The sequence below is a fragment of the Talpa occidentalis genome, unplaced genomic scaffold, assembly GCF_014898055.3.
Source record: "Talpa occidentalis isolate TD23 unplaced genomic scaffold, MPIMG_talOcc4v2.1 talOcc4.13, whole genome shotgun sequence".
Lineage (NCBI taxonomy): Eukaryota > Metazoa > Chordata > Mammalia > Eulipotyphla > Talpidae > Talpa > Talpa occidentalis.
In genome coordinates, this window is record NW_023601322.1 from 39,457,361 (window position 1) to 39,482,202 (window position 24,842).

At 35.0% G+C, this 24,842-nt stretch overlaps 1 protein-coding gene across 3 annotated transcripts in view; it reads right to left on the reverse strand.

The window, feature by feature from the left end:
• Window positions 1–24,842, reverse strand: part of RBBP8 (RB binding protein 8, endonuclease) — a 74,950-nt gene that overhangs the window by 38,477 nt on the left and 11,631 nt on the right. For all 3 annotated transcript variants that reach the window (XM_037508741.2, XM_037508744.2, XM_054694139.1), the window contains exons 3-6: window positions 20,854–20,896; window positions 12,987–13,082; window positions 6,709–6,821; window positions 3,503–3,569 (exon numbers count right to left, since the gene is read on the reverse strand). In XM_037508741.2, coding sequence (XP_037364638.1) covers window positions 3,503–3,569; window positions 6,709–6,821; window positions 12,987–13,082; window positions 20,854–20,896 — 319 coding nt within the window. The remainder of the gene's footprint in view (window positions 1–3,502; window positions 3,570–6,708; window positions 6,822–12,986; window positions 13,083–20,853; window positions 20,897–24,842) is intronic.

Below are 24,842 nucleotides of genomic sequence, written 5' to 3' on the forward strand. Positions count from 1 at the left end.
GCAACCTTATACTATTTTTCTCAGGCTGTTCCATCTGCTTGTAATATTCATCTCTACAGAACACGTCTCCTTCACCTCTGTGCTAGAGCTTCACTTTCTTATCAAGGTCTACCTTGAGCACGCTATTTAAAACTACAACCTAGGGGTCTCCCTGGTGGTGCAGGGGTTAAAATCACAGCACTATATAGCTGTCACCAGCCACTGCTGCATGAGTTTTATCCCAGGCCAGGGAGCTACCCAAATGGCACAGCAGACCTCTCCTGTCTCACCCATTGCTCCCCTCAGCAGTGCATTTCAGTAGATCTGCCTGTTCTGCTCCCTACTCTGTCACTGGTAAATCTTCTCACTGCCCTCACCTCTGGCCCACACCTCAGTTTCTTGTATGCATAAATAAATTTAAAAAATTTAAAAAAACCCTGCAACCTGTTCCTCACATCCTAGTACTCCTATGAACTTTATCAATAGCATATACTGCTTTTAATAGAGTATACAATTGATCTATCTATTGATCACTTATTAGAATGCAAGCTCTAAGAGGATAAAAATCTTTGGCTCACTCATATATCACAAGAGTAGGTACAAAGTAGGTGCTCAAATAACTTCTGTTGAATGAATATGAGATTCCCAGATTCCACTAGAAAAAAATACACTTGTGAAGACCTAGGTATAGGTCTTGCCTGAAGCAATTCTTGCCTGAAGCAATTCAGGACCATGATACCTAAAAATTTGTTTGGGTTGAAATGTGGTTATTGAGTAAATTAGAGTTGACTAACTTTAGCTCAAATAACTTTGCCATATCAAACCACAACTGATCTGATCTGAGAACCAATTCTTACCAGTCTGCCAGGCATTTAGGCTTTATATGACAATCAGTTGTATCAACTTGTAATACTACTTTTAAACAAACAACATATTTTAAACTATAACCAGAAGAGATTTTAACAAAAGTTAGAAGACAAAGATTAATTTTTCCAAACGCAGATTTATATCTTAATTTCCTGGCTAATCTCAATAATACTGTGGTCTATAATCCTATATTCTAAACTAAGGAAAATTTTTTGAACTAGTATCTAAATTTTAATCTCTCTCTCTAGGTCTACTGTCTTAGTCTGGAAAAACAGTATGTTAAAGTCATATGAGAAAGCCTTATAAATTAATGAAGTGTGAAATCTACATGACCTTTGCTTTAACTAGTCACGTCACAGTCTACCTGCCTATTAGTCATAAAAATTCAACCTGAAACATGAATGAGTCACGAGAAGAAACTGATTTCCTGGCAGAGTCAATGTAGTAGTAGCCTGGATCACAAAAGTGCAAAAAGAAAGAAATAAAGAAACAAAGAAACAAAAAACCAAACAAGCCACTAGCTCTAACATACAGAAGACAAACTAGGTAAACATGTGCTGACTTTGTCCTCCTTCCTCATAAGGAAAATGGAAAAAAAGAAAACTTCCAAGTGTTAACAAGTTTCTTTTTAAAAGAAATCAGTGTCTCTGATTTTCAGAGGAAGGTTAAATTCACATCAGTATTTGGTTAAATCAATTACACACACTGGTCCTTTCACTTCTCCTTTTAATGGTTTTAAAGTAAATATTTTTGGTTTTCTGCTTTACTTGTCAGCCTCCCCTCAGATTCCTATGAGAAGAGTTTTGTTTTTTTCCCTATAAGGATTCTGGGCCACCCTTCATAAAGATGGTAAAAAGGTTTTTAACATTTAGCTTTTTTATCCCTCTTTTCTAAAAAACTTGAACTTCTAGTTAAAATATAAGTTAACTTAAAGAAGGAGTTACAACCATAAACTTCACTTCAACATAATTTTCAAAAGGAGGAAGAAGAGGAATCCCTAAAATACAAAGTATGATCTCTTGGAAAGCCATATAAGCTTATTATCTAAGTAATTAGAATAGACGAATGAAAAAATAAGTACTGCCATGAAACCAGCTGTTCTGAAAAATGCTTTATAATTCTATACATCTCTCAGGAAAGCATCTGATAATGAATCTCTCAATATTTTCTCATTATAACAAAAAGAAGAAATATAAACTTAGTATTAATAGAGAAGGTTTTTTTCTCATTAATATGAGGAAAAAAATGATCATCAATGAAGAAGTATGCTTCAGGGCTCCATCTTCAAGCAGGCTTTGTTTAACATTGTGTTAGTATTTTTGATGCAGGGCACTGATAAACTGTTCACTAAATTTGTGGATCACACAAAGATGAGAATGAAAGGAAATACTGTAAGATGTAACCAATGCCAGATAATATGCAACTAATCAATAGTGCTATTATCTTTAAGTAAAGGAAAAGGCTGAATAATACAAAGTTTCTTCAACAAACTCTGATGAAGCCATTACTCCAATGCTCTTAATTTATAGTTGAAACAAGAAGTCTACAAGCAGATGACTGGGAAGACAATGACTCAAAGGTTCTAGTTAGCAGTAAACTCAATATGGAACTACAGGAATATACACACAGTTTTGACCATGTAAGTTAGACAGTACAGAAAAATGGAGGGGGCAGAACTGCTCTATTGGTCAGATTATACCTAGAATATAAATTTCTTAATTAACATATTGATAAACTAAAACATGAAAAAGAAATGGTACTTTGAAGAGACTTAAGCAATGCCACAAGAGGAACACTTAATGAACAGAGAACATTTACTATATAGACAAGCTCAGAAGGTCCATGAGAGCTGTCTTCATGTACCAGAGGTTCATCAAACAGAAGAGGAGGTAAACTTGTTCCAGATGGTCTCAGAAGACAAAGTTAGAATTAACAAATGTAACTTCCATTAAAGGTGTTTAAGCAATGGCTATTCATTAAAGACGTTAGGGGAGGCCTCCTTGGTGGTGCAGGGGTTAAAATCTCAGCACCATCAAGCCATCACCAGCCACTGCAGCATGAGTGCAATCCCTGGCCAGGAGCTGACCCCACATAGCAGAGCAGACCTCTCCTGTGTCGCCTGCTGCTCCCCTCAGCAGTGTATTTCAGTAGATCTGCCTGTTCTGCTCCCTACTCTGTCTCTGGTGAATCCTCTAGCCACCCCCTCCCTCTTGCCGTGCTGCCCCGGCCTACACCCCAGTTCTCGTATGCATAAATAAAAAAAAAAAATTTTAAAATCTTTAAAAAAAAATGGAGGTAAAGCTGGTTTACAATGCTGTATACGATTTAGAGGTACAGGATCACAGGCTTCACGGTGTATGTTGCCACACTGCACCCCCTACCAAGGCAGCCAGAGTCCCCTACCACAGTCCATTGGGCTCCCTTCTTACTTTGTTCCTCTTCCATTTCCTTCCCCTATGTTAGCTTCAATTCTATAGTCAGATTTCTAGGGTTTGGTTTCATCTGACCCTTTGTTTTGTTTCTTTACATGTACATAATAGAAAAATGAATCTAAAACTCTAAATATATCTATGCAGTGAGCATAACTGTAAAATGAAGAAAGAAAAGTTAGGAGAAAACATTCACTTTTCGGCTTCAGTTTTGGAAAAATACTTACTCAATTTTCTGCTGCAGCTGTTCAGAAAGCTTTTTATTTTCTTCCTGTAGAGTATTCTTTTCATTCACTTAAACATAATGTGAAAAAGAAGGAACATATTATACTAATGTATCATTAATCATATTAATGTGTCATATTAGGCTTTTCCAATAGTTTCAACAATTATGTAAAAATTAGAAATTCTAAGTGATATTGTTACTCAAATTAGTGTTACTGTGCAAAAATGATTTAGCACTAGATCATGATTACTACATCTTACCTTATGCCAGTTCAATGTAACTGATTAAGTGATAAGATTTTATGTAATGCCTATGGACAAAAAAGAGAGAGCACCTCATGTACTGGACAGTCTAGTCCATCCATTCATACTGAGGACAAGAAAGCACTTCAGGGCCTCCCTGGTGGCGCAGGGGTTAAAGTCTCAGAGCTATCAAGTTATCGCAGCCAGCCACTGTGGCATTAGTTTGATCCCAGGCCAGGGAGCTGACCCACATGGAGTAGCAGACCTCTCCTGTCTTGCCTGCTGCTCCCCTCAGCAGTGTATTTCAGTAGATCTGCTTCTTCTGTTCCCCACTCTGTCTCTGGTGATTCCTCTCACCCTCCGCACCTCTGGCCTACACTCCAGTTCTTGTATGCATAAATAAATAAAAATAAATCTTAAAAAAAAAAAGGGGGAATAACCAGACACTGTCTCCTGACATAATGTAATATGAAGTACATAGTTTTACCTACAAAGTATTATCGCTATTTAAAATGTTTAATTTGGACCTAATCAAGTCTTCAGATACAATCTCTATTTTAGAGGGAATAAATGAACAAAATAATGAAAATGATGAGAAAAATTCAGCAGGTGACAATTTTAGGAAAATGACCTTACTTCTTCAATAAATCAATGTCATGGGAAAAAAAATAAAGGGAACTATTCCAGACCTAAGAGATGACAAATGAAATGTGTATTCTTTGATTGGCAGATGTGAACAAAACTTCTATAAAGGACCTTCAAAGGGATAATTGTAGAATATGAGTATGGACAAGTTATTATACAATGTTAACAAATTATAGTTGAATTTTTATATGTAAGAAATAGGTAGTATGATTAAGTAGAAATTATCAAAGGTTTTAGGGGAGAAAGATTTTATGTATGTAATTGAATTAAAATTTTAGTTTGAAAAATGTGAAGAAAATTAGCAAAATATAAGCAACTGTTGTATCTATTGTTTACAAAAATTAAAGATACTCTGCATTTAAAAGAAAATTCATTAAAAAACCCTGTCTAGGGCCTCCCCGGTGGCACAGCGGTTGAGCGCTGGGTTGCAAAGCTGCCCACAGCCTCTGCAGCGCCAGTTCGATCCCTGGCTGCTCCCCGGCCACCGGAGGAGGGTCCCGCATGGCAAGCAGGCCTCTCCTGCCGCCCGCTGCTCCCCTCAGCAGTGTACTTCGGTCCTTCTGCCTGCTCTGCTCCCCTCTCTGGCTCTGGTGAATTCTCTCACCCCCCCCCCCCCCCCCGCGCTTCTGACTGTACCCAGTGCTTGTATAAATAAATAAATAAATAAATAAAGCCCCTGTCTAGGTAGATTTTAAAAGGCACCAAATAGGGCCTTCCCTGGTGGCACAGGCAGTTGAACACCACACTGTGAAGCTATACGCAGCCACTGTAATGCCGGTTTGATCCCAGCCAGCTGGCAAGGGTCCCGTATGGCGCCGCAGACCTCTCCTGTCTTGCCCACTGCTTCCCTCAGCAATGTGTTTCGTCAGTCTGCTTATTCTATTCCCCACTCTGTCTCTGGTGAATCCTCTCACCCTCCTGCACATATGGCCTGTACCCTGGTTTTTGTATAAAATAAATAGATGTTAAAAAAAAAAAAAGGAACCAAATAAAATTCTTAGAAATGAAAAACTTGGTTATGGAAATAAAATAACTCAGCATATTAGAATTTCTGAAGTAATTTCTCTTCTGAACGAAAGATCTGAAGAAATTATCAGAGTACAGCAGAGAGAAACAAAGGGGTGAAAAACAGAAAAAGGTAGTTAGGAGAGACAAAGGATAGAAAGATGAAGTTTTATCAGAATCCCCAAATAGAGAGAATGGCGACGACATGATATTTGTAGAGCTAGTAGTTGACAGTTTTCCATACAGGATTAATGATGCGATTCCACAGGTTTTGCAATGTATACCAAGCAGAATTTTTTTTTAAATACGTAGTGGAAGTTGTGCTAAAACTACAGAACATCAAAAACTAAGAAAAAAATCGTAACAGTAACTGAAGAAAAATAATTACTATTCTGTATAATAGTCTTAGAAAAATAAAGGTGAAATATTATTTTTGGATAAAAACTAGTTTAGAACCAATAAATGCTCTCCAAAGGAACTTATAGTGATCTACCTCAGAAAGGATAGTAATTTCAAAAGAAAAGTGAGATACAAAAAGCAGTAATAAATAAGCAAAGAAAATGACAATTCTGTAGGTAAATGAAATTCTCTGAGTAAGACTAATTTTTTAAAAAGTTCCTAATTTGTAAGGCTAACAACAACAACAAAAATTAAATACTGGGCATAAACAGTATGTAAGTAGAAAGGAGGTGACTAAGGTTAAAGTGTTTTAAATTCCTTGATTATTCAGAAGAGGGATAAGAAATTAACTTGATATTTTAAGAATGCACAGTAAAATTTCAAGGTCACTAAGAGAGCATGTACATAGTTATAAAAAGAAAGGTTAAGAGAGGTGTTAGAAGAGAAAAAGTTTAAGAGAAGTTGGCTAAGAATGCAGAAAACCCTACTTTAAATGGGTAAGGAAGACTAAACTCAAAACACTACACTTATAATAGGTTATCATGAAAATTAAAAATATTACACACATTTGTAGAACACTAAATTGTCTTCTTTGTATTCAATTTTTTGAAAAAGTTAAATTACATGAATAATGACAAAACCAAAAAGGCAAATGTGGACATTTCAAGTTTGCTTCTTGCCTTATGGTGATACATTAAGGCTGATGTGGATAATATTTGTACAAACATTTTGTATCCTACATTTCTTACTAAAATAAGCATAAGATACAATCCATATAAAAGGAAGAAGACATCTGAACTTTTACATAAGGAAAAATATATGTAAACAATTCCTTTGATTACAACCAATTCACTAATAGGTTTTAACAGCAGTACATTATACTTTAAATATTTAGTAAATGAAGAAAGAAACTCACTAAGTTCTGTGATAAGCTTAAGATTTTGCTGCCGGATATTTTCAAATTCTTGCTGTTTTTTCCTCATATGTTCTTCAGTTACTGCACAGCGATCACATAGTCCAGCTCTTAATCTATGAAACAGAAAAAAATTTTTTAATGTAGAACTTAAATGTTCTCATCAATCAATCAAGACTAATGTGGACCCAAGATGGTGCCAGAGGATCATCTAGGTCAACCTGTGGAATACTGTACCCGAAGAACACTGTGGCTTAGGTGAAACTGGAATACCTCATAGACATTCATAAACAAGGCAGAATGTATCAGAAGAGACAAGGAGGAGATGTGTGCCTCATGCAACAAAAGGTTGGTGGAAAGAGATGACTGGAGCTGTGTTGGGGCCCATGAGGCTGCAGTACAAACTGCAGCTATCCCCCTTGGCCAGCCACCTGGCCCATGGCTCTTGGGAGGGGAAAGTACAACCCATGCCTCGGGGAAATATGTACAGAAAAGTTGGGGTATTCCCAGTGGAGAAATAGAGAGGATAGTAAGAGATTATTATGAACATCTGTATGGCAATAAAATGAATAAACTCTTAGAAATAAACAATATTCTAAGATCGAGTCAGGAAGAAATAGAAAATCCTGAACAAATTAAGTACAAGCAAGGAAATTAAAACAGTAATCAAAAGTTTCTCCAAAGAGCAGGTCCAGACCGCCTCACTATAAGAAGTTCCAGCTAGAGAAATCAGGCAAGAGAAAGATATAAAAGGAATCCAAATTGGGAAATAAGAAGTAAAACCAGCACGATTCACAGAAGACATACAAAAAAACTCTAAACATTCCAATACAAAATTATTACAAACAATAAATCAGTAAAGTCACAGATTACAAAATCAATTTACAAAAATCACCTGTTTTTATATGCAAACAACAAATCATAAGACAAAAAAAATGAGGAATTTCATTTCAAGAAATCAAACTTGATATATTAAAAAGTCATTAGGGTATCAAGGAAAACAATCCATTGGTGCACACAGTTGCTAAGTTTTGAAAAGGCCACTGAAGAAGAGTTATAAAGTGAAACAATATTTCCTAGTTTATTATTCCCAGCTTTTTCCAGTCACCTGTCATTCTTTATAATAATATGTGAACAAGTTAGCTCTTGATTGCTCACTGATCCTAGTTTAACTTTAAATGGATGTGAGAAAACATGCTAACTCCTGTTTCTTTTAGTGAGAGTCCATTGCTTCCCTTTTGCCTATCTTTCACTGCTGCTACTAGAGACAGGAAGAACAGCTTCAAATTCACAGGAGAATACAATTTCAGAAGCTATAAACAAATGAAAGGGAAAGAAGAGTAAATTCACTTAAAAGAGCAGAGAAGAACATGCATTCTGGGTTTTAATCTAGTTTGTTCACAGAGATAATAAAATAGGGGCCTCCCTGGTGCGAGGGGTTAAGTCTCAGCACTGTCAAGCTATGGCCAGCCACTGCAGCATGAGTTTGATAACCAGCCAGGGAGCTAACCCACATGGCACAGCAGACCGCTCCTGTCTCGCCTGCTGCTCCCTTCAACAGTGTATTTCAGTAGATATGCCTGTTCTGCTCCCTACTCTGTCTCTGGTGAATCCTCACCCTTCTCCCACCTCTGGCCTACACCCCAGCTCTTGTACGCATAAATAAATAAAACTAAATCTTCAAAAAAATAATAAAATAAAAACTTTCAATCAGATAAACTTCAATTAAAGTTTACCAGATTAACAAGTATGCTCAATTGTTTGCTATACTTCCCCAAATTTCCTTAAATTTATTCATTCTGGTTCGACAGAGTTTCACTGAACACCTGTAATGTACCCAGTGCTGTAAATACAAAAGTGGCCAAGACAATGTCATTTCTTTTTACTTAAAGAGTTTGCAGTCTACCAGAGAAAAGATAGGCAATAAGAAAACAACTACAACCATGCATGAATCATCCTGACAGTGGAAATACAGGACATAAAAGCACCCAACAGAACATCAACTAGTCTGGGAAGAGAGGTCTCTGGAAGAATATGTTTAATTCAAATTTATGAGTAAGAAGGGTTAGCAAGGCAAGAGAGGACATTTGGTCTATTATTTGAAAAACAGTTGCAGAACTATTAATCCTCTAATTTTGAGTACCTTTTAACCTAAAGTCCTCTTTTAATAACAGTTGAAATATGACTTTCTTGTGACTGCCAAAAATGCTTTTAAAAATATTAAAATCTATTAGGCAAATATTAATAGCTTTGTTAAAATTTTTAAAAAATGCATTCTAGCTACTTCTCCAGCACAGTGACTATTTTAGATTTAGTGAAGTACTTTGGTTTTTTGAGGAAAGTCTATAAATGTAACAATAGTAATACTAATAGTAAAACATAAACAGGCCACAAAAAATCAAAACTTGTTATTACCTAATTATCTGGGTAATTAATTTTCATCTACACATCCCACAAAGTTTTCACAGCATTAAGAATCACTTTATCTTATGAAGTAGCAAGTTTCAGAATGACAGTTGAGGAATTTTTTTTCCATGTTTATTTTACAAGATCTCAACAAAACATTAATTTTTACTCGTTTTTAAAGCTTGCTCTAGAATCATTTTTACATGGGATAAAACAAAATTTACATTGGGTAGAACTTTACCAAGCATTGCCTATGAAGATTTTAAAAGGTAGTATTTAAATTTTATTTTATTTTTTACTTAGAAGAACTGAGGTGAAGGCCAGAGATGCAGGGGATGGGAGGATTCACCACAGACAGAGTGGGGAGCAGAATAGTCAGATTTAATGAAATACTAAGGGGAGCAGTGGATGAGACAGGAGAGGTTTGCTCTGCCATATGTGGGTTAGCTCCCTGGCCTGGGATGGAACACAGGCCTTAGCAGTGATAGCAGAGACTTAACCTGTGGGCCACCAGGGAGGCCCTTATAAGGTAGTATTTAATTAGTGGCAATTTTAAAGGAAAAAACCTGCAGAAAACAAACTAGATAACAGACAATGGGGAAGACAATATCCCAGAGTGTCTATTTTTGTAACTTTAAGTTAAGCACAATACTTGGAAATGATTAGTGAAGGTGTAATTCATTTACCTATATTTATAAAATTGAGATAACATACAGGTGAGGTATCATGAAACAGCAAAAACTAAGGTAAAATTTAATCCAATTATCCATTATATGTGACTTTGGGAAGGTTTTTATTAACTCTTGCCAGTTCAGTTTTTTCAGATGTAAAATAGATTTATGATCAACCATGTAGCGTTAATGAGAAAATTAAGTGTTTGATGCCTGGGTACAAAGTGAGCCCTCGGTACATAAGTTCCTTTATAAAAAATATAAAATCAAATCTCAATTATTCTTGGTTTAATTAAGCAAGGCTTCATGTAATTAGGGATAAATATTAGAGTATGCCCAGAAAGAAATATCAGGCTTGTATTTGAAGAAGAGGAAAAGCATGTATATAAAGAAATGAACTATACTCTGTACCACCCCAACTCTCCACAATCAAGTCAGCAGTATGTAATAAATTATAAGTCTACCAACTTAAGGATGAAAAGGTGAACAGAACAAAAAGCAAGAGAACATTTAGAAGAGAACAAGCAAAGAAGTTTAACACCTCCATGAAATTAGAGAACACAGATCATAAATAAAAAAAAAAATCCAGTTTTAATAAAATGCAGAATAAAAAAGATAATTTTAACAATGAAGTATATTAACTGACTAGAGGAAGACAGCAATTTAAAAATTTGTACAATGGGAAGAGTGGGCCACTCATCCATGACATTTCTTCTCAGAATGGGCCAGGAGAAGAAAAACTCAGTTAAGATGCAAAAACAACAGAACTGAAAGCTAAAACTTTAAACCATAAAACACAGACATTTTCTGAAGACACCAGAAGGATTGTCTTCAAGGACTAAGATGAAGGATACCATATCTTAATGGTGAAATGGAGAGTTGATTGCATTAACCAATTCAAGCAAAACATAATGAAAATTTAATCTTGTGATTTTTTCCTACTACACTGACTTTGGACACTACACAACTTGCTAATGACCAATTAAACAGGAAGGGTGCTGGAAATAAATAGAATCAGTCCTTGAGTAGGACAGTCATGAGAATGTGTAACTTATCATCTCCTACTATGGGGAGCAAAATCACTGACTCCCGTTTTGCTCTGAAATTCTTCACCTGCTCACACAGGTATTCAGAATAAAATAGGCATGCCAGCCAAGGAGTGAGCAGAGGAGGGATACTATAGTACCGGGATTCTCCATCAGTCTTTGCCAGCTACACAATTAGACAGACACCCCACACATGAAGCTCTCCTTTCAGAAAGTCCTGGGTGGCCTGAATAACTGTTTGACTGAACCTGCTGTTCCCTTCCTGTGATTCATTTCCTACTACTGTTATTAAATTCATCAATTAAAAAGTATTCCTGTGAAACTCTCACTATCCCTTTGCTCAACATTCCTGGATGTTGCTGGAGTGGGTCTTGCAATCATAGTAAGAACCACTTACTTGCTGGCCCAGTAACACTGGCTCAGGTCAGGGAAATGATCTGGGGGAGTGTGGAGAGGTGGGTTTGGGGCGGTGGTGGTGTCTGGTCACAGGCATTCCTAGCTGAGAACATCACTGTGGTTGGGCTGCATTGACACAAAAAAAGTCCCTACACCCGGCCTCCCTGGTGGTGGAAGGGGTTAAGCACAGCACTATGAAGCTATCTGCAACCTCTGCAGCACGAGTTCAATCCCCTGCCGGCCAAAGAGCTACTCATATGGCACAGCAGACCTCTCCTGTCTCGCCCGCTGCTCCCTTCAGCAGTGTACTTCAGTCAGTCCGCCTGATCTGTTCCCCTCTGTCTCTGGTGAATCTTTTCAACCCGGCCGCCCCCGCACTGCTGCCCTGTTCCCTAGTTCTTGGACACATAAATAAATCTTTAAAAAAAAAAAATCACATCTCTGCTTCCCATCTTTCTAATCTTACCTTCTGCTCTTTGTCCTCTTACTCATTACAGAAAACCATGGAGAAATTTCTAGTCCTAAAATATTTCAAAACTTATTCTACCTTACAAAAAGGCTGACATCCATTAGTACACTTCATTCCCCTATTATATGAGTCCATTCTATTTTCTTCATAGTACTTATAATCTGAAAACATCTTATTTGAGAGGCTCACTCCCAACCTTTGAAAATTAAGTATCAGCTCCATGACATACTAGATAGGGATAGTATTGTCCTTACCCCTACAGCAACAGCTAGAATACAATAATGATTCAAAGCTTTATTGTTGAATCTGGATTAAGGACACAATTAAAATTCAAATCCACATCTGTGACTCCAAAGCACCTTTATTCTACAACAGACCTTCTAATCCAGTAAATGTAAATACACTGAGATGGTAGTTGTAGAAAAAGAGTATTCAACTGAAGTTTGTATACATTCAGAATAAAATGTTATCCTACCACTAAAAGCACAGTGACAGATTCAAACCATCAGACCTTCTGTATCATATACAAAATAACAAAGGAAAGATATCAACTACAGAGAAAGCAGAAAAGATTGTTGTAGGTAGTTCAAAGCTCTAAATAGAACTTACAGTTCAGACAAGGAAATATGGCAAATCTGGAATCTTTGTCTAATCTAGGCTGTTAACCTCATAAGAAAGCAAAGAATAATGTCTGTATGTGGAAGTAAAGTGATAGGGATCATCTTGGGAATATTCAGAAAGAAGAATCCCCAGGCTGTTTGGAAACAAACAAACAAAAAAAAAACATGCAGGTGAGAAAAAATGAACAGTAAGATTAAGAAAATATGACAAGAATAGAATTTTAGTTACTATGTAGTTAAAAGTAAAAATGTTAATTTATTTTCATGGATGTAAACATGGAATTAAAGCATCCAATGAATTAGAACAGTTACCCTAAACTTGTCTTATACAGCAAACACAAAATAAGGAAACAACATTTAAAGGGTAAATTGATGTGACTGCTGTAATTAATGAAAAAATAAACTTTTAAGAGTGTATCCTTAATAGCCATTAAGTATTTATCCAAAGCTAGCAAGCTGGGGGAAAAAAATCACTTTCTATCCCCAAACAATGGGGTGATATAGTAACATATATAACACACATCTGAGAAGGTGTGAACCTATTCCCATCATATACAGTGTTACGAACTAATAAAATAATCCCAGAACTGATTAAAATTAAAATCAATATCAATGTACTCTCTATAAAGAGAAAATCACCTCTTACTCGAGAAGACCCAGGAACCAGACTTACCGATCTTCTAAAACCTTAATGGTTTCATGAAGGACTTTCTGTTGTTCTCTCAGTTGCTGATTTTTGGTGAAGAATTCTTCTAGTCTTTGTGCATCTCTAAATACCAAGAAATAAGTGTTTTTGGGGTGGAGTAAAAATACTCTAACAGGATAATTCTATTTTAAGAACTTCAAAGTATGGTCTTATCTTTTTTTGTAGTATGAATTTCTTATACAAAATAAACAACTTAAAAAGTAAGGTTTAATATTCTGTTGATCAGAGTTCAAATTAAACTAGTGCTCTGTAATATTTTTATGCACTACAGAATTATTATTCTTAGCACCAGGCAATTCATTAAACAATACTGGAATCCAGAAGGAGTGGATTCTGTTGCCACTAATTATTCAATTTCTCTACACTTGTTATAAAATTGTACATTTACTGGCTTCTACTGTTTCGTCTATATTTACTAATGCAAATAACAGATATCTCTATATCATCTCTATTCCAAATATAGGAGATTATGATTTTAGTACGGAAAAAGTTATAGTATCTAAAATTTTCTTTTAGTTCATTATCTGATTACTTTCCAAGACTGTGACACATTTTACCATAATTATATTTTTTAATTATATAATACATGCATATATTCTAATTCTAAATCTACTAGAAATTTAATTGGGATTTTCTGCATGCTCTTGAATTTGAAAATACAGGATAATGTAATGGTTCAAATGTCTTTCTTCAGAACCTTCAAGGGTCTACTTAAAATATCCAATCAAGGGTGACAAACCAGTCTGCTACAATAAATGGATGTCAAATGATTAAGATATAGAACGTTATTTCATTAGAAGCAAAATAGATGAGTAAAACAACTAAGTCAAATGTCAGATACACAAATAGAGGGGGCTTCTTAAATAGCAGTTGAATAGTTGATATTAAGTGAAAAATCAACATATCTATAGTTCTGGTGGCATATATATAGACACCTGAAATTTTAGAAATAATAGCTGAAATGTCTTAATTCAGCTGTTTCTCATCTAAAGGTTTTCAAATATTTCTGGAAAATGTGTTTAATTCAGAAATAGTACCAGGTTTTTATTAATCCTATTTGGGAATATTCAACAATTATAAGCATAATTAATAACATGTCTAAGTTTAGGGGGTACAATTAAAGTCCTCCAAGTTAACAAATTGTTAGATGCCAATATCTATTTAAATTTAGCACTTAACATTTAACAATATGTATTGAAGAATTATATACACACATACTTGAGGAATAAAAAGTTCATAACACAGGATTTTTTCTTAAATTATGAACAAAAGAGTGAACTTTATATTAGTGATATGGTATTTAAATTTCCCATATTCATATATTCTATTACTGCTGTGTTTAGAATTATTCAGAACACAATAATATTTGTTTTAAAACTAAACAGGCTAATAGTCTACATGAAAGTTAAAACTAACTTCAAGTACTTAATAAAATATTCATGTCAACTTAGCAATAAAAGTAAGGGATTCTATGTAGGAATAAATGAACAATTTCCTTAAGAAAGCAAACTGGTTCACAGTTGCTTGTTGATTTTGATTTTTACTTTGTATTAATTAGTCTTTTTCCTGGTCCCTTATTTAGGTTTTCTAAATTCCTGCTATGAGTGAGATCATGGGGGGTTGGGGGAGGAGGAAGGAAGGGGTGAGGAAGGAGTAGGGTCAAAATAAGGGGGGGTGCAATTGTATGGGGAATATAACCAAAATGATAATGCACACATTGTGCAAAAATGAAAAAATGATGTAAGGATTATATAAAATATTAATTATAAAAAAGAAAGCAAACTGTTGAGTTTAAAAAAAAACATGCAATTTTGAAAAAGGATAAGCAAGGAATGTATTATAAAATGGTCTACTGTGGACCTCCTCCAAGAAAGTTAGTTATTACTATCCCAATTTACCAACTTCACCTATATAAGCAAGTTTAGTGTACCTAGCCTGTAGGCAGCATTTTACTATTCTGTCGTTTTCCTAGTAGGTAGCCTTTTGCCTTTCTGGGGTAAATGAGCATTTTAAATGTAATTGGCATGTAAAACTGGGTAAATCTTGTATATGAAAATGTAACTGTACTAAGATAGATAACAAAACCTCCCATATACCACACATATCATTCTTATTATTTTAAAATAAATGTCGTATTATATTGGGGGAGGGGTAAGAGAGCGTGGAAGGGGACTACAGGGAAATAGAAATCACTATGAATAAAGAAAATGGAGAAAACAATGTATGTTCAATTTATACTCTAAAATAAACTTTATTTGTGATAAGAAATTAAGGCTATGAAGAAAGTCCTAAACAATCGCAAGGCATTTGTTTCTTTGTAATTAAATTCCTTAATTTAAAAATAAGGGTTTATTTGTAGGTGGGTCATTTATACTTTAGAATTTTTAATTCTAAATTCAGCAGCTTCAATGGAAATTATCTTAGTAAATGCCTTGGAGCTGGAAAGCTGAATATATTAAATGTCATCTTTATATCTCCTTAGTGGAGGATAAATCAGTTACTGTTTTTCCTTAAGTAATAGTAATAAGTAATGAATAGATTTACTAATTGACCTTAAGACAGGTAATCAATAAGAAAGTAATGTATACATATTGGTAAAAAGAAAAACATTAGCCATATGCAGATACAACCATCATCAAAACACAGGTTTGAGGGCCTCCCTGGTGGCTCAAGGGGTTAAGCACCACAATATGAAGCAATCCGCAGCCTCTGCAGCACGAGTTTGATTTCCAGCTGGCCAGGAAGATACCCACATGGCGTGGCAGACCTTTCCTGACTCGCCCACTGCTCCCCCCTCAGCAGTGTACTTGGGTCAATCTGCCTATTCTGTTCCCCACTCTGTCTCTGGTGAATCCTCTCAACCCCCACATCTCTGGCCTATACCCCAGCTCTTTTACGCATAAATAAATAAATCTTAAAAAAACAAAATAAAAACACAGGTTTGAAACAATTAAGTGATAGACAAAGATAGGATAGTTATTACTTCCTTTTCTAACTGCTTCTTCCAAATGGGAATCCTTAAGGACTGAGCTATCTTACAAATATAGCTATTCTAACAGTAAGTTAATTTACATGCTGACTGTTACTGCACTCTAACGGAATATTATAAATATACCCTAGATAAAGGGGATTATAGTAACACAGGCAAACTTAAGTTTGCTTGGATTGACAAGCAAAGTTCTGGTCCCAAAATGCAAAGACCTAACAATATAAATTTAACATTCCAATTAATTCTCTGATTGCTCAGGGTATTCAGTTACCTGCCAGTACTTCCAAAATGTATAACCACAAGCTACCTGACACACACACATACAGAATAATTACAATATACATTAAAAAGGTGTTGGGAGAATCAAATGATTCTGTGAAGTGGTACATGATACATGGAAAGGGAGGTATTATCAGTTACTGAAAAACCATCTCTATTTCCATTCTTTAATATTCAGGAATGTTACAGGAGATTTTTGACTTTAGGTGTGGAGTTAACACATTTTGGATGAAAAAAAGTCTGTTATTAAAAAGGCATTTGTCATAAGGAAATCTAGATCATTTCTAATTCAGTCTTATTCAATCCACAGCATGATGATTCTGATTGAAGTTAAGAGAAAATACTATTTTACAGCTATAAATTGATCATTTAAAATAGTTATAGTTTAGAAACAAAATTTCTAGGCCTACATGAAGGATTCATTTTAAAAAAACTAAATTCATTTAAAAAATTTAGTGAACACAGTTTAAAATATATAATCACATAACAAACACAATGCTTTCTAGGTTTTAGTATTGTTTCCTGAAAATGACTAACATTTTGAAGCTAACAGATGCATTCTAATCAATGCTTGCAAATACAGCATTCACAAAATCATTAACTTCAACATTGAACAAAGGCACAATATAAAGACTTCATTGTCTAACTACTAATGTGCTCTGAAACATTATACTTTTTCATATCAGAAAAGGTCAGTGGGAACAAGAACTCCTACATGGTGTTATTAGAGATAAGAGGGGAGACTAATAAAATAACTCAATAAGCAGCAATAGCTCTTTAGCATGGTATGTGTTAGATTACCATACCAAGCCACAGACAGTATTCATTCCTGGTTAACAATGCTTGTAGCAACCATCACTAGCTGGGCTATCACCAAAAATAAAGATGAAAATAAGCGAATTTCACAATTTTAAATTTCAAATGAATCAAAATTTTTTACCACTGAGGTTTTAAAGCCTATTTGTTCCTAAGTACAACAAAAATACTTCCCCTTTTTGATTTCAAATGGGCAGGAAAAGACAAGTTTATTTATTAGGGAAGAAAATGATCCTGTTTTCCTCATACAACTAATGCAATTTCATTATATTTGGTTTTGGACTTTTTTTTAGTATATGTGTTGCAGAAGCAAGACCTGAAATAATTTTTTATTTCAAGAGAATTTGTGTATAAAAAGTCTTCTTCTGTAACCATTCAGACAATTCTGAAAAACATACAGCTGTGTGTGTGTGTGTGTGTGTGTGTGTGTGTCTGTCTGTCTATCTATCTGTCTGTCTATATCTATAAGGTAATGCCATCTTTATTACTTAGTGTATTAAAAGGATGGGAAGTCTTTTAATCCCTGCTGCCCACAAAAACAAAAGAAACTTCGTGACATGGAAGGAAATCATGCCACAGGAGCTACACTGGAAACTCCTGAGTCAGAGAAGTAGGACTCGTCTAGGGATATTTTAGGTGCTTACCAATAACCATTTCCTTCTTATTCCTTGCTTAAAAAATACTGATTTTCATCAGCATTCAGCAGTCGTCTGGAGAAAAGGTGGTAACGTTCTTCACAAACTCGGGATGACTCATATATTTTTTCATTGTTTTTAATGTTCTGTCTTAAAATAATTTTAGATTTAGAACTAAGTTTAAACATAAAACAAAGGCTGCCATAGAACTATCACCCAGCTTCTCAAAAGTTTAGCAGCTTGCATTACCATAACAAATTAACATAATCAAAATCAAGAAATCAACACTGATAGAATACTGTTAACTAATCTGTAGATTTTACTCAAATTTCACCAATTGTTCCTCCAATACATTTTTTTTTTTCTGGTCTATGATCCAATCCAGAATCACAAGAATCATACATTGCCTTTAATGTCATGTTTCCTGTTTCCTCTAATCTTGGACAGTGTATTTTTGTCTCTGATAACCTTGACACCTTTCAAAGTACTAGCAAGTTACTTGGTTTACTGCCCCTCAATTTGAGTTTGTTTGATGCTCCCCCATGATTAAACTCTGGCAATGGATTAAGGGTAAGAATATGGCAGAAGTATTTTTTGTGCTCTTGTTAGTGTAGCCTATTTTTTTTTTCAAGAATTATTTATGCATACAAGAACTGGGGTGTAGGCCAGATATGCGGGGGGGTGAGAGGATTCACCAAAGGCAGAGTGGGGAGTAGAACAGGCAGATCTACTGAAATACACTGCTGAGGGGAACACCGGGTGAGTCAGTCTGCTGTGCTATTTGGGTAGCTCCTTGGCCGGCCAGGAATCAAACTCATGCTGCAGAGGCTGCGGATAGCTTCAAATAGTGCTGTGCTTAACCCCTTTTGCCACCAGGGGGGCCCAATTTGAGAAATTTGTAATTATTGTTTTTCGTCATACTTTCAAAAATTTTAGCTTCCGCTGGTGATTCTTGCCTTCAACAGTTACTGCTGTGATGTTTGCCAAATGGTGATTTTCTAACATTTTTAGTAATTAATGTATTTAATAACTGGAATTTTACTAAGGAAATGCTGTCCATTTATTCTATGTGTACAGTAATTCACTATTATTTCATTGTTCAGGTTGTCCTAGATTTTGCAACTAGAGAAGCTTTTCAAGCAGTTTTCTTTTGTACTTTTATTTGACATGTTTCCATTGCTTCTGAGCATGTTCTTTCTTATTTTCTGGTATGACAAGTTGTTCCAACTCAACTTGTACTTTGCATGCCCCCAAGTCCTGGAGTCAGCCCGTTTTCCAAAGAACTTTGATTTCTTTTACTGGAAAGTAGTCTTTAAAATCAAGATCTGGGCTTCAGGAATGTATATTACTGTTGGGAGCCACTGCTTGTAGGCCCTCTTAGTGGACCAACCCTAGGAAGTACATGTGTGTCCTCAAACACATGAACATGATCTGCATCTATAAAAACCATGAGATCATAATAACCCCAATTACTACAGAACAGCATGGGGCTCATTCTATCCCTATCCCTCTCCTTTTATTTTTTTAAAATTTGTAATTCCTTTATCCAGATTGACAGTAACCTGGATCTCTTATTCAACAACATAGTTTCTCAATCCTAGAATACACTAAAATATAGAGTCAGAATCATTATTAGTCTAAGTCAGTTGTGTTAATTCAATTCTCTTTACTAGTATTATTTAGGAATGAGCACACAAATTAATTAGAGGAAGTGTACTGGGGCTGGAAAACTTTTGCAATTTGTAAAAAGGGATACAAGATGTAACTGATAACTAGAATGATGGCCATCCTGCCATTTTGCAGTGAGTCAAGACTAACAGGGAAAACCAGAACACTAAAGATGGCACAACAGAAAGAAAGGGATAACCTGAACCTTTGATTATTTTGAGTCATTGAATAACCAGGCTTAGAATCTCCCTATTAAGGGTTTTCTATGTGAAAGAATACTTCCATATGAGAGAAGTGATTTGGGGCAGTCATTTCTGGTTTTTTAAATTTTTTCCTCCACAGTTAAAAAAATATCCTAGTAAGATATGCATCCTATATTTACTACTTAAAAAAGGCTTAACTGATTTCTCTGTAGGGTAGAAAATTAACTCTCAATTGTGGGAACTAAACATAGTTCTACTACAGAAAACAGAGAAATGGAATATTTCATGATTAAGGATGCTGAAAGTGGCATCCTCAAGGTAGAAACAAGTGTACTTTCAACCATACAAAGCTTAAGTGTTATTCAGTAAGAAAAATTATGAAAGTTTAAAATTTTCATGATTTTATATGTCTAAATCTAAGTCACCTTCCAAACATGACTTTCTACATATAAATAAAAACTCCACAATTTTCAGCTCAGATAAAGTATTTGCTTTTGAGACTATTAGGTGGCTGAGAAAACTAGCTATTGCTTACAGACTTAGTCATTTTAGGAATATGAAATAACTGAGGTCCATTGGTCTATACTGCCAAGCAAATATATTATTGGTCATAATAATTTTTTATTATGAGTAATAACATTCTACTATGCCATTTGCTTCAGATTTATGAATGTGGAAGTTCTGGAGAATCATTAAGTAAAATCTGCTCCTGACTTAAAAAAATCAGATCTAAGCCTGCTCTTAATAGTCAAAACAAATCAATAGAACATCGATAATTTCAACTTAATGAAAAGGGGTCTCAGAATATCCACTTAGTTTTCTTATGAGTTTAGAAATCTCAGAATTATTCTTCTCCATATCTTGTAGTATCTCAAATTCCAGATGTTACTTATATTGAGAAAAGATTGTCACTGATGTATCAAAATAGGTTTACAGATCACCTTAAGTACTATGTGAAAATATAATATTAAGACATTAGTAATATATCATATATAGATTATATATTGTATGTACTTTAATATATACTCATAATACATGTAAATACACTAGAATAAAAATATATGTAAATATTTACTAAGGCCATATTATTCCTTTAACTTTAAATTTTGAAGAACTCACTGTCAACTGTCCAAAATCCATACTACGGAGAGTTAATTTCTTTATGAATAACTGTTGAGGTCAAGTAGGACCTCAGTATCAATTACCTTGTAAGTAAGACATTAATGATATATACTGATACTTACAAAATTCGTTCTTTTTTCAGTTTGGTTACTTTTACTTGTAAACCTGAAAAACAAAAAGAAAAAAAATCACAGTATTTTATTTATAGATTTTACCATTTCTGAATGAGCTGGGTCCCATTAATTTGAGGAGTGTGCATTTCCCTTATTTGTACCCTAAGGTCACAAAAATCTATCCGCAATATTATTACTTTTAGTCTTTTATACGACAGCCAAGTAGAATAAAATTTTCTTCCCCTAAAGTGAGTTACTTCCTTTCTAATAGCAGGGGCAAGCATATAATTAGAGGTGCACTATAAATGAAAGTCTATGTTCTGACATAGCCTATGTATTTGCTAATAGCAATAGTGCTTATGTAGGCTCAAGTCTTCTAGGATTAAAACAGATTGTGGCAGGAAGTCCTGGACTAGGAGCAAAATTGCTTAGAGAAAAGTACTTAACAACGGGTACTATAGTGTTTTTAATGTCAAGATATCTTCTTAGACGTAACTGCAATTTTAATTGATTCCGATAGAAAGCATAAGAGACAACACTTGCTTATGAGACTCAGGCAGTTAATGTGAAGAAAGCAGGTTGGTGGGCACTGAAACTTCAAGGAAGAATATGGACAAAATTGACATTTCTAATTTTCAGAAATAATAATTAGCAAAAGGAGAAAAAAAGTCATGAAACAAACACGAAAATATATCTATCACTAACAACAAAATATAAATCCAAGTGAAAACAACTTACAAAAATGTAACAGCCAATGTTGATAAAGCGTTATAAAAACTATATTCCCCTAGTTTGCTGGAGATGATATAAATTGGTAAATTCTTTTAGAAAGCAAATTAGCAATACGTAATAGGACTTTTTCAATCATATTTCACTTTCTGGATTCTAATCTAAGAACAGAATCCACACTATAGAGAAACTCATGTCAAAAAGAAGTAAACCATTTATAGCAGTATAAAATGCTTAAAAGAGGCAAATGTTTAAATTATGGTAAGAACCAATTGAAGGAATAATGTACAGCTGTTAAAATCATTAGTTAAAACATTAAGTCTATTTAACACCACCAAACTGCTTTGTTGTCGCTGTCTTATCTCTATCCTATTTTGGACAATATGATCATCATAAAGGGGGAAAGGGAGTTTTCGTGTTTACTTTTTCTGATTAAAATCAATCCAATTGTGGATACGTCAATGTTTCCAATTGTGGACAATTCACTCTTTTAAAATAATGGCCAGAAAGTTTAGAAGCTCTCTACCTACTCAAGAATTTCTTTTATTTACAACAGTCCCCAATAAATGGGTATTAGCTGGCTGATTTCTGAAAAAAATCAAAGAGTTACTATTTATCTTTTGTAGTTTATCTAATTATATACTTAGAAAAGGTTTTCATATAATGTATATAGATACATTAATAAATTTGTTGTTTCAAAGAACATGATTTTTCCTTAATTGGATAATCTTTGAAACAGCATAAAAACAATCTATTCATTTCTTCTCTCCACTTCATGGTGCTAACTCAGGATGAGATCACAGGGATACTGGTGGGGAAGTCAACTCCTCTTATTGCCCCAAGTGCTAATGATTTAATGTCAAGAAATCTAGAAATTATGAGAAAAATAAAGTATTTTTTATGTTACACTTTTGCCCTATACCCCAAATTTCACATCCAGGAACTGTCCAACTAGCATGATACATTTTATTCTCATTACATGGCCTATAATTTGAATGAATATAATGTAAAATAAAAAAGTGTTAAGAATAAACTTGTAGGGCCTTCCTGGTGGCACAAGGGGTTAAGATGCAACCTATGAGGCTGTCCGCAGCCTCTGCAGCATGAGTTTGAATCCCTGGCCAGGCAGGCAGCAACCACACGGCGCAGCAGACCTTTCCTGACTCACCTGCTGCTCCCCTCAGCAGTGTACTTTGGTCATTCTGCCTGTTCTGTTCCCCACTCTGTCTCTGGTGAATCCTTTCATCCCCCCCCCCTCATACCCCTGACCTCTACCCCAATTCTTGTATGCAAAAATAAATAAATCTTAAAAAAAAATAAACTTGTAATCAAATGTTCAGAGCAGCTTCACACGTAATAATTAAATTCTAGAAACAACCCGATGTACTTCAACTAGCAAGCTATTAAAAAGCAAAAAACCAAAGCATGGTGCATGCATCCTTGTACCACAAACACTACTCAGCAATAAAAAATAATTAACTTGATACAAGCAACAACTTGGCTGGATCACAAGGGAATTATGCTGAGTTAAAAAAAAGTCAATCCCAAAGGCTATGGCTTATAGGATTCCACTTATATAACACTCTTGAAATGACAAAATTATAGAGATGAGGGGAGAACAGATTATGGGTGGCCAGAAGTTGGAGGAGTTTGGGCAGGAGGTAGGTGACTGAGAACTTAAAAGGGTGGCATGAAGGATCCTTGGTGCTGGTCAAAGGAATTATATAAATTGCAAAGCTACCTACAAACATGCACATGTGAGTGTATGTTACACACATGTGAATGCATCTAAAACTGGTAGAATATGAAATTGGTAAACTGTATGCCAATTTCTTGGCTGTAATACTGGTTATACAAGATGCTACAATTGGGGGAAACTGGATAAAGAGAATACCACCTCTTCATATTACTTCCTAAAAGTACAAGTGAATCTACAATTAGTTCAAAAGAAAAAACTAAAAGAATTTATGAAAATATATTTGCCTTAAGAGAATTGAAAAAGTTAAAATCTAAAGCATATCAAATGAGGGAAACCTTTAAATATTAAGGATGAAAACTGGTACAATCTTTTGATTTTAAAAAATCCTTCCACCTGTTATGTTCCTAGTATAAGAAGTTTACTTCTTTTTCAGGTAATATTTACAAACTCATGAGACCTTTAAAGTACTCAAAGCATCAAAACATTTTTAAAGAATTAAGAAAAGAGGGCCTCCCCCAGTGGCACAGGCGGTTGAGCGCAGCGCTGTGAAGATGTCCGCAGCCTCTGCAGCGCCGGTTCAATCCCTGCCTGCTGGCAAGGGTCCCACATGGCGAGGCAGACCCCTCCTGTCTCGTCCGCTGCTCCCTCACCTGCTCTGTCTCTGGTGAATCCTCTCACCCTTCTGCACATCTGGCCTGTACCCCAGTTCTTGTATAAAAATAAATAAATCTTCAGGAAAAAAAATTGAAAAAAAAAAAAAAAGAATTAAGAGCTTATGACCCCTATCAGGTTGAAGGCTCAAGTCAGCAGTTTTTTCCCCTCTCCTCTTCCCTTTCCAAAGTGTGTGAAAACTTACTTGACAGATTTTTTTTTTTTAATTATTGCAGATATATAAAACTCTGGTCTTCCTTTATAAGTGAAAAGTGCAACCAAAGATTGAAATACATTCTTTCTGTGAACCATTTTAAGAAAAGAAACAATGAGAGAGAAAATCCATATAAACTTCAAAAGAAAATTCTTAGGAAATATGGAAAGACTACTCTTTTATCTTGTAAGTATTCAACACCTGTGAGGCCTTTGTTCTGTCACGCAGATCAGCCCTGAAACGGGTTTATGTGTGTGTGTGTGTGTGTGTGTGTGTTTAAATTTTAGCATTTGCTATTATTCATCGAGTCAATTAGGCATCTACAATTAGAACCCCTATAAAGTGTACTTTAATCCTGCTCCACACCCATCGGAAGGAATGAGGCTATACAACAATGCAGCTCCTGTATGAACAGGTAGTCTGTTCAACAAAGTATTTGAGATTGTAACAGTGGCAACCTGAGACACCTACTGAAGAAAAAAGCACTCAAAAGACACTATATTACAATTAACCTTCCATTTACACATGAATTTGGGAAAACATGAAACAATTAAAGGCCCATATGTGTAGTTACACAGAAATTTAAGAATGCAGAAAAAAGACAAAATCAATTTACTATAAACAAAAGTCACTGTTACATTAATTTTTACTTAGTTCTCTTCCTAGTAATAAACAAATGCACTGTTCCTTTAAAACAACTTACTG